Source organism: Vipera ursinii (assembly GCF_947247035.1).
Source record: "Vipera ursinii genome assembly, chromosome: 9".
In the NCBI taxonomy this organism is placed as follows: domain Eukaryota; kingdom Metazoa; phylum Chordata; class Lepidosauria; order Squamata; family Viperidae; genus Vipera; species Vipera ursinii.
Window position 1 is genome coordinate 13,913,099 of NC_139523.1, and position 10,991 is coordinate 13,924,089.

The window sequence follows — 10,991 nt, forward strand, 5'->3', positions numbered from 1 at the left end:
TAACAAGTTCAAGTTGTACTAGTTTTTGCCCCTTTTGGGTTTTGAAGATCCCACCTAAAAAGCTTAAGTCAGAGATGGCATTTAAGTGAATTGACTGTGACTGAGATTGCTTTTTGCTTAGAATTATATATCCATTCAGGCATTATTGCTTATTCAAAGAACCTACTTTATGATATGGGAATTCTACTGTAGCCGTTTCAGAAGCCAACACAATACAACTAATCAATGATTACATGTACCTCAAGTTGCTGTCTACAACATTCTTTCTGCAGCTGTAATCTCCAAGAGCCATGTGACCTCAAGGATGATCATCTATGACAGGGGTCTTCAAATTTGGCCCTTTTATGACTTGTGGACCTCAACTCCCAGAATTGAAGGAGTTGAAATCCACAAGGCATAAAAGGGCCAAGTTTGAAAACCCCTGATCTATGAGTTGTGATCTTATTTGAAGGCCTCCCCAAAATCCATTCTCCTTTCGAGGGTGTCTTCCATTTGAAAAACTTCCTAACAAGATCTCTTAACATTTTGCATCTGGTAACAAATTGGAGACAATTCACAAGATACCTGGTGGATGTCCGGCATGAGTAGACTACATTTCTCTTTTGAAGTAGTTTTCTCAACTTCAAAGGGTGTGGGAAGTTAGCTCTAGCTCCCAGAATTTCCCAGCCAGCATGACCGCTGCTGAGAATTCTAGGAGGTGATCTACACATCTGGAAGAATAAGACATTCTACTATAAAATATAGTTGTATTTCAGATGTATAAATTAGCGTATGAAAACATTATCTAGATCAGGGCTTTTCAACCAGTGGTATGGGTACCACCTGTGGTACATTGGCACCTGGCATCCTAGAAAAGTAGCGGAGGGGGGGAATGAGCTGAACCGGTGGCAGCACCACACAAGTCTGAGAGATGGCTGGAGCTGCAGGGCTGTCAGGGCTCAGAAGAAACGCCAATCAGCTGGAATGTTGCAGCATCTCCAGGGTCTGGTGATTTACATTCAGATGCTTGGCAACTGATTCATATTTATGACAGTCACAGTGTCCCAGGGTCATGTGAAGTGACCAAAATCTTCTGCAGCTACCCAGCAGATGGGGTGAATTAAAACCAAACACCCCCACCCCACCCCCGCTGCCAACCCTCAACAGAAATGCTCACAACAATGAAAACCTCGGACAGGAGGAACCTCAGACAGGAGGAAGAGCGCCGCCGGGCGGGCAGGCAGGCAGGTGTCTTGCTCAGCTGTGGCTCAGGGGGCACTTTTTCAGTGCCATTGTAACTTTGAACAGTCACTAAGCGAACTGTTGTAAGTCGAGGACTACCTGTACTTCATCACTTTTTTCTTCTTTTTTTTTTTTGGTCATCAGGTTTTTGACACCTTGCTAGGCAACTGGTGGTACTCGGATGTTGCCATATCCTAAAAGTGGCACAATGGGTGAAAAGGTTGAAAAGCCCTGATCTAGATCTCACTTTCTTTTTTAATAGAAAACACTCTGGGCTGCCATTCTTGGGGTACATCAGGCCAGGTGTAAACTTGTAGCACCAAGACTTTTGCCTTCTACATTGGCAACAGCAATATTTACTGATCTTAGAAAAAATGAAATAGAAGGGAGGAAATTCTGCAGGAGGAATAGGCTATTCAGTCCTGATGAGTTCAAATGAAGTGGTGGCAATAATAAAAGTCGGTTGTACCATTCTCTCCAAAGGGGGCAGGAAACACATGCCCTCTTCTTGTGGCATGTCCTTTGCTTCTGGGGGCAGGCTGCCACAGAGATTAAGTTTTCTCCATTCACCTGTTTTGAGCAGAGATTGGAGGCGAGAATGTTCCCTCTCTACCCCAGCAGGCATCCGACTGATGACAGGAAGACAAGAGTTCAAAGTTACAAACATCTGCGCCCGGGAAACAAATGACAACGTTCACGCCTCCGTTTGGGGGAAGTGTGGGTGGAACAGTGACTCCACCACTAAATCAAGTTAGAATGTTTAGTCCCCAAACATTTTTATGTATACTATTTTATATAGTCACTTGATAGTGAGCCAGGTGGCATATCAATTTAATAAAAAAATAGAATATCCCTCAAGGTTTGTTCCTGTATAAATTCCAGTCGTACCCAAAGGCAGCTTTGCCCAACTGTCTCAAACTACTACATCTAAGCTGCAAAAATGTGGACAATCAATAGAAGGCAGCCAGGAGATAAAATATATTCAGTCCATGTTGCCACCTGGTCGGCATCTGCAGTTCTGCAATCCTAAATTTTGTATCCTCAAGATATCTATTGAGTGGAGAGGACACATTCTCCTCTCCAATGGTTTAGATCAGGGGTCTTCAAACTCGGCCTTTTTATGACCTGTGGACTTCAACTCCCAGAATTCCTCAGTCAGACATGTTGGCTGAGGAATTCTGGGAGTTGAAGTCCACAAATCATAAAAGGGCCAAGTTTCCCTGATTTAGATTCTGTGACCCTACCCTTCGTTAAGCTGTTGAGGGCCCACTTTCTCATGGTCATATCTCCTTCTGTATTGATATATAGCAGTTTTCAAACTTGTAGCATTGCAAGCTTATTAACCATCCTCTCTTGGAGATATAGAATTGTTCTTTGGCTACACAAGAATCAGCATTTTTTTTACTTTTTTTCAGCTTGTCTCAACTATGAATTGAAAAATTAAGCCAACAGCGTCTGTCTCATGCTGAAGGAAAAAAAGGTTCTGAACTGAATTGCATCATCTGCAAGTCTTGGTATTCTTTAAAGAGGACAATCCCAATTCGGACAAAACCCAAGAATGGTATCACGAAATTTCCCAAATCAGGAAAAAGTGGGAATTTACTTCTTGAAATAAAAATATAAAGCGATGGATAAGTTGATGGGTCAATAGGCTGAGAATTTTTTAATTTTAATTTTAATTGGGTTTTTTATTGTTCTCAGGGTTTTATTTAATTTTTTTAAATTTGTTTTAACGTTTGTATTGACTCTCTTTTAAATACCCTGTAAACCGCCCTGAGTCCTTCGGGAAAGGGCGGTATATAAATCTAACTAAATAAAATAAAATAAATAAATAAATAGAATAATCAATTCATCAATAGGTAGATTTTCATAACATGCTTATTAAACCTGGTTACTGAATTAATCCAATTTTCTAAATTACACAAGTCAGGAATAAATTTATCAAAGTAGTCTGGCCTCACAATGCATTAATCTATTTAAAAATCAATACAGCTGCTATGATTGAAATTGGCCTGGCTAAGAAGTGTTTCTGACTATAACAGCCAGATAATAATTGGATGTGACAAGGAGGCTGGCTTTTAATTTCATGCAACCTCCTAAGAGAAACCCAAACAAACCACCATATGGCTTTGTGCTGTTACTGTTACAAACTAGTTTTTAGGATACAATCTCCAGTGAAGCTAAAAAAGGAACCAACTAGGTTCCATGATGACTATTAGCCGAATGTTAGCAGAGCAGAGATTCAAAGCATGGGACTAAGCAAAGATTGTCAGCAAGACTGGTTAACATATCTGACCTTTAGCCTGTGATACTAGAGAACTGGCAGTACCTCAAAACATAAATAACAGCTTGAGGAATTGAAAAAAAAAGAAAAGACAACCTGACTGCATAAATCATTTGTCCTGAGACAGCAACTTACAACACTTTGCCTCGTTGGAAAGTCTCATGCATGAAGCTGGTGTGAATGCTGGAAGAGGCATTATCATATTGGCTGGTGTTTCATATTGCCAATGTTTCTCAATCTTGGCAACTTTTAAGACCTGTGGACTTCAACTCCCAGGATTCCCCAGCCAGCCAGGATTCTGCCCCTCTCATCTTTACAAGTCCCAGCATAATTTCTATTAAACTGCAATTTCCCATGCCCTCTCTTCTTTCTCCTTAGTAACAAGGCCATAAGGCAGCATTTCTCAACCTCTTGCAAGTTGGGGAATTCTGAGCGTTGAAGTCCACAAGTCTTAAAAGTGGTGAGGACACTGCTGTAAACCAGTCAGTAATATTGGCAGGGTGAGGCTGGAGAAAGTGTTCAAGCCTTCTTATCCTCTCCTAACATTACCAAACATTTTTTTAACTATTGTATGCATAAATTCTTTCTTTGCAGAGTTTTCTGGGAATGCTTATAAATCACACTACAGTATTTCCATTATAAAGACAACCAACATAGCATTGGACAGTTTCATATTGCAGTAAAATGTTGTCCTCTAGTCTAAACCAAGCAAGGGTCCCCAAACTTGGCAACATTTAAGACATGTGGACTTCAACTCCCAGAGTTCCCCAGCTAGCAGGGGAACTCTGGGAGTTGAAGTTCACAAGTCTTAAAAGTTGCCAAATGCTCTAAATCAATTTGGGGGCAAATTTAAAAAAAACAACAAAAAACAGTATGGCATCCTTGCTGGGTTTTTACCACTCCAAGATGTTTTTAACCCAGAATCTGTAGTTCACTTTCACCACAGGGCATTTAGGATCCTTGGCAACTGGTATCACACTTGCACTGAATGACTCTTTGTAGCTGGTTCTAACAACTCCTGGCCAAAACCAAACATAAATGGAAATTAGATGTCTTCAGGCATCTTCAACTTATTTTTGTAGCCTAATATATGCAGAACCTTTCAGAAGTAATACTATAGATGTGGCCTGTTCACCCATCATATGCTCCTTTTATTGAATAAACCACAATCGTTTGGATTCACTGAGGTACGCCGTAACTTTATCCTAGGTGCACTGCTTTAAAAGCAACTCAGTAGGCAACATCCCGTCATCTGCCTTGTCCATCCTATTGCACCATTACTTTAAGCATCATATAGCTTTATTACTGCTCTAAGCTTACAAGAGGATGAGGAAAAAAGAACCAGCAAATATCCTGGCATTACCATTTAAGAAAGACCTGTTGAATACTAGCCCACTTTGTAACACAACTACGTATCACATTTTAAATGTAACCTCTACTTCTCTACCTGTATGGCCCAGATCACAGATCACACTATACTACAATATTAATTAACATTTCTACCTCTCCTTTTCTCTGGAAGCTTATGGGGCAGATTCTGGGTCCTGGCCTATTTTAAATGCTATACAGGTAGTCCTTGACTTACAACAGTTCATTTAATGACCATTCAAAGTTACAATGGCACTGAAAAAGTGACTTATGACCATTTTTCACACTTATGACCATCACAGGATCCCCAGGGATTCAGATGCTTGAACAACTGGCCCATATTTATGACGGTTGCAGTGTCCTGGTGTCAGGAGATCCCCTTTTGCGAGCTTCTTACAAGCTAAGTCAAGGGGCAAGCCAGATTCACTTAACAACCATGCTACTAAATTAACAACTGCAGTGATTCACTTAACAATTGTGGCAAGAAAAGCCCTAAGTGAGAAACACATTTCTCACTTCACAACTTAAAATTATGGGCTCAATTATGATCATACCTTGAGGACTACCTGTACAAATCTGCAAGACCAAACTGGAGACTGAAAATCCTCTACACGTTAGTGAAGCCAAATCTCCAAGTAGGTTTAGCATTATATAGGCTTGCTTCACTGTGGTTCAATTAAGCCAGGTTGCACATCATACCATAAAACTTTTTTCCCTCACATCTGCCTTCCACTTTCACATTAGCAACACCAAATTTTTTGGGGGTGTGTGTGGAAATCTTAAACACAAATGCCCTGCTCAACTTCTAAATCCAGATTTGTTGCTCAATATTGGTTGACAAATTTTCAGCCTGTTCCCTAGAGAGATCATGTTATTTTCTAATATTAGAGTACTTTATTTGCCAATTTAAGTTTGCAAGAAGCTGTATTTGGCAATTACTCTAATGCCCTAATAACACAAAGTGATCCTCCTTGCTAAACATCCTCCTTGCTAAGCGTCTTTTACTGCAATCAGCAAAAGCTGAAACTGCTCCAAATCTTTTCTCAGATTGGCTGCCTCCCAATTTTAAGGCCAGTATTTTAAAATTTCAAATCATTTTTAAAATAATTGCCAGTGGAATTATAATTGATCCAGGAAGTTACAGTGATTATGGTGCCTTTGAAACATCTCTTCTTCAGCATCCAGCACAACGAAACAATTGCACCACATTAAACTTACACATCAATGTGAAATATTACGTGACCAAGCTATATTTGGATGTGTCCATGCATGTTAAGTTAGTCTTTCCTCCCTCCCAGAAAAAAAACCCTGTAAAAATTTCCAAGAAATTAAAAAAAGTTTAAAATTTATTAAGAAACTTTTATAAAAAGTTTTTTTGGTTGTTTTTTTTTTTACAAAGCAAGTACAATTCTCGGAAACAGAAATTCACCTTCCTGCCAAAAAAGGTACATATGTCATCTCTATTATAGAGTTCAACAATTTTAACTCATGAGGCTCAACCAACCTCAAGTGAGTTCAGTTTTCATAGTCTTACATCCCCTTCCCAGCCCCCACCCCAAACTGACGTTAAAAAACTATAATCCAAAATATACAAACAAGCTTGAGTTTATCTGCAATTTTTTTTTGCTTCATTTTTTTTTAAAAAAAGAGCAAAAAAACCAGCTCTCTCCATAAATCTCTACACCAAAGCATTGCAACTGTGGAAGAATGAAGTCCACATTCTTTTAGCTCTCTTCAGCCCAAACAATGGGCAGTTAAGTACAAATCTGATGGCTCAAGAGGTTTTTTTTTTCCCTTTTCTTCTACCTTTGCCAAATAACTGCTTTAGGATACCGAATTCCTTCTTGTGCAATGCAGCAATCCAATGAATGAGTAATTTGACAATGAAAAAGGCAAGATGCTTTCCCCGGCACCCCCAACTCCTGGGCCTGCAGAGTTTCTTGTTTTCAGGCTGATGTAAGATAAAAGTAACACAAGTTTTGTTTTTTTGTTTTTAAAAAAAAGAGTTGTTATTGGAAGACCCAGTGGAGAAATTGCCTTGGGTGATGATCTGGTTCCACAGTTTATCTGGAAGATAAAGGCGGGAGGGAGGGAGGTCCCGTCCATTAAGGATGCCCAAGTTTTTGGAACAGCTGATTCGTTCCTCCAGTCAAGGTCTTGTTTTTCCTTCTTTCTTTTTTTCCTCCCCCTTTCTTTCCGCTGGAGAGAACCCAGTGTCAGGATCCCACACCTGCAGCCTGAATGGGTGGGGGAAGAAAAAGCTCTTGTCAGTTTGAGCAACAGATCAGAGGCAGGTCTGCAGACAGCCTGGCGCCTGGAAGGAAACTTTTATGTACCTCCAGCTGATAAGGAATCAGCCGCCAATACTCAAGCTGGGGGCTGGCTAATTGGCGCCAAAACAACCAAAAGGAAAAAAAAAAAAGGGGGGGGGGAAGGAAAGCAGGAGGGGCCAAAAGGCAAGAGAGCCACAGGCTTTTTTTTCCTCTTTCGGAACTCTCTGCAGATGGATCTAAAATTACAGATTCCAGCCGAGGGGGGGGGGGAACAACTGTAGAGCTGTGTCTTCCTGACTACCAAAGGGTGGGGGGGGGGAGAAGAGGAGAGAGAGAAAGCGGGCGAGTGCAGAGTGCCTCTTGATTCACTCATTTCAAACAGGGCTGTTTAAGCAGCTGCAGAGACTTAAAGCTATTAAAAGAATGACATTGTAAAAATAATGACTCCATTTACAGGCAAAAAAAAAAAAAAAAGCTCAAGCTGCTGCAGAATTGGCAGCAGGAAGAAGGGGCATAAAAGACACATTCTCTTAGCATGAGAGGAGTCATATAAGGCTACTGTGGGTAACCTAGTTTTCCAAGCCTGCAAAGCCCTTAAAACAAGGCTTCAATCCTTTTGTAGGATTTCCAAGAGGTTTTCATGGCTCAAGGGAGGAGTTTGGAGAGGGGATGGGGTACCTAGGAGGTCTTATTCAAGTTGGCCATACCTGTTAAGCCTTTAGTGGTGGCAAAGAGTTCTTTCCTCCTTTGAGCAGAGTTCCGATGCAAGCTCAGCTGCCTTTGGAGAAGAAGAGAAGAAATATTGACTAAACATTTAAATATACCACCAGGTTCTTCAAAGCTCAATCTCCAGACCTGTAGGCCTTTTTTTTTTCATTTCTCCATTGCTACTCTCTCTGCCAATAGCACCCATTTGCTACAGGCTTTTGAAAAAGGATCTAGGATTCTAGTGCTCTCTCACTCACTCTCTCTCTCCTGGATGAACCTACTGGTTGAATGGAATCAGTATTTCAAATCCCGTATTTACCTTTAATGAACCCATTTGGAAGTACCGCAAAAGATCCTGGATTCCAAACAAAGGATAGTGACATGGGCCAGTTTGTTTGAAAACATCTAGATTTTTTTTAATGGGGCTTCCTACCTAAGGAAAACATGACCAGTAATCACTCTCAAGGCGTCTTACTCTCAAGTAAGTCTGCTTTCAATAAGGTCTATTCCTTGGAACCAAATTGTGTAAATCTTTGGGCTTTTTGCTAAACATTTTGAGACTCAAGATCACAAAGCCAGGTTTGCTGTTCTTGTACTTCCTTCCGCAGGGATCCACCTTTCTGAGGGGCAAATTTTAATCCAATTTCTGATGGGATTGCGAGTGGCTCCCTCATTTCCACCTCCCCACCCCAGACAAGACTGAACGCTGAAGTTGCAACTTTTAATATAACTTATCAAAAATTCAAGGCAAGTGGGAAGTTCCTCAGCACCTTTTTCCCCCTCGCCCAAATATAAACTCCTTAGAGCTTTTGTTCCAGGACAAGCCCGGGATAATGAAGCTTCCCCCCCCCCGACTCCCACCACCAACGAAGCGGCTCTTGACCCAGTGGCGCGCACGGGGAGCGGCGCAAAGTGCTGCTAGAAGCCGTTCAAGCTGTCATCTGACGGCGTCAGCGAGGAGCCCAGTGGACGACCCCACGTTATAGTACAATTGTCCATCCTCCCGAGGACGATGGGTGTTGTAGTTCGACGAGCCAGCGTGATGGGTAGGAAAGAGCGACAAGGTGGAGGAATGAGGAGTCTTGGGCGCACTCTTACCCTTAACGGACGAAGCCTCCACTCTCCCTAACCTTGCGTGGGTCTTTTCTATCCCCCTTCCCCGCCACCCTTGTAGGGTTGCCCGCCTGCCTTCCTTACTTTTAAGGAGAGCAGAGAAGCCTCGGTCGAGGGATCCTGCCCTTTCTTCGCCTGCTCCTCCAGCACGATCTGGAGATCGAAGATGTAATCGATGACGTGTTGCAAGATTTCCACCTGGCTGACTTTACTGCCTTGCGGAATGCCCGGCACCAACTCCCGCAGCTTGGAGTAGCAATCGTTCATGTCGTAGAGAATGCTCATCGGTTCCTCCAGAGCCGGGCTCTTGTTAGTGCTGCCCCGGGCGATGGCCAGGCTCTGATCCGAGACGCAGCACACGGCTTCGTAGCAGCTCCTGACGGACCGCACCGGGCTGATCGCTTTCATGCTTGGATGGGGAGGGGGGGAAGAAGGACGGGCGGCGGGAGAAGCGGGGCAGGCGAGGAAACGCTTAACAGGCCACGGCCCCAACGAGGCGGAGGAAGGTTGTCCGCCGAGATCTCCTACCCGGAGCCGCTCTAAGTCACTTTTTTTTTCCCCCAAGCAAAGCGCCAGCGCTGACAGCGACGCTTTTTGTCTCATCTGGCTCCCCGGCCCCTCCTCTTTATGCAAATGAAGCCGGAACGCCCCGCCCCGGCCCCGCCCCCTCCGATGACAGCGAAAAGGTTTGGAATGGAACGTTTCGCAAGGCGGCTCAAAACAGCCAAACGGCTTTCTATTGGCTCCGGCGGACACCACATAGCGAAGGACATCAAAGGAATGAGGAAGCTCTTGATTGCAAAGGGGGCGGGGCTAGCCATCAAACGGCGCTTCCCTCCTTTCCCCCCTCCCCCCTCCCCACGCCGCTTCCATTCAGCGAAGTCCAGCGATGTTCAAAAGATACGGCGATCGCATCTTCTTCCCCCTTTCCTTTTTCATTAAAATAACGATTAGGGGGTGGGTGGGGGGGGTGGGTGGGGGAATGGAGCAGAGAGGGGCGCCAGATAGTTAAAAACCATAGAAAACGGACAGATTTTCCCCCCCCCTCTCTCTCTCTGCCTTCCTCTTTTCGCCTAATCTTTCCTCGTTGAAAAGCTTATAGCGTTTCCCAAGGTTTTGCATCTCTTTCCCCCCCCCCACCCACTCCATCACTGGGGGGAGGCAAACTTGTACGGACTTAGTGCCGCCTTGTTCCTCAATTTGCTACTCATATGACCTCCAGACTTTCTGGCGTCGGGAATTATCTTGTGACCAAGTTTTTTTTTTTTTTGTTAAAGAAAAAAAAAGAAAAGAAAGAAAATTAATTGCCGGGAAAGCTGAGGTTATGATGGAGAAAACAGATTGGGTCCCAAAGTAATGATAGTGGAAACATGAGTTTCTGTGGTGTGAGAGTGCAGTGAAAGTGGGAATGGCACACAAAAATCTTTTGTTTGACAAATAAATGCCCCAAGGGGAGGAACGGCTAAGAGATTTTAGCTTTTAGCAAGCGGCTTTTAGCAACCAGCTTTTTTTTTTATCCTTGGGGGGGGGGAAAGTGATAACTATAAAATGAACTGGAAAATAATCTGGCACAAAATAATCTGACACAAATAGTGAATCTAAGCCTCTTGCCTATATTTCTAAATAATACACATGCATCCTTTCCCTGATGCCCCGTGATGCATGCTCTGATCACCCCAATCATTTCCAAGTACGCAGATAATTTTTTCTTTACTTAGGGATGATAACCCCTCACACACCTATCAGGTGGCCAAATATCTTCACCAAGTTATACAACTTTTTATTGTCCTATTATTTTTCCCCCTTTCCCAATAACAAATTATTGCCTTAAACTATTTCTGTTTGGTCAAATACCATAATAGAGTTTCTTGATTTGATTTGATTTGATGCATATGCCAATGAATTATCACAAATTATGAATTATTTGAATATAGTGGATATAATGAATAGTAGATGTTTATTTTGAAACAAGCTATTGTCTATTTAACAAGCCATAACCCTAAGCCCGCATGGGTGATTTCATA

General features: G+C 42.7%; 1 protein-coding gene across 1 annotated transcript; it reads right to left on the minus strand.

The window, feature by feature from the left end:
• Positions 1-5,685: 5,685 nt before the first annotated feature.
• On the minus strand, positions 5,686-9,523 carry ID3 (inhibitor of DNA binding 3). The gene is made up of 3 exons (XM_083369032.1): positions 9,052-9,523; positions 7,854-7,924; positions 5,686-7,110 (listed from the first exon to the last, which is right to left on the minus strand). The coding sequence occupies exons 1-2, from the start codon at positions 9,373-9,375 to the stop codon at positions 7,865-7,867; spliced, it is 384 nt and encodes a 127-aa protein (XP_083225158.1). The 5' UTR covers positions 9,376-9,523; the 3' UTR covers positions 5,686-7,110; positions 7,854-7,864.
• Between the last annotated feature and the right edge of the window lie 1,468 nt (positions 9,524-10,991).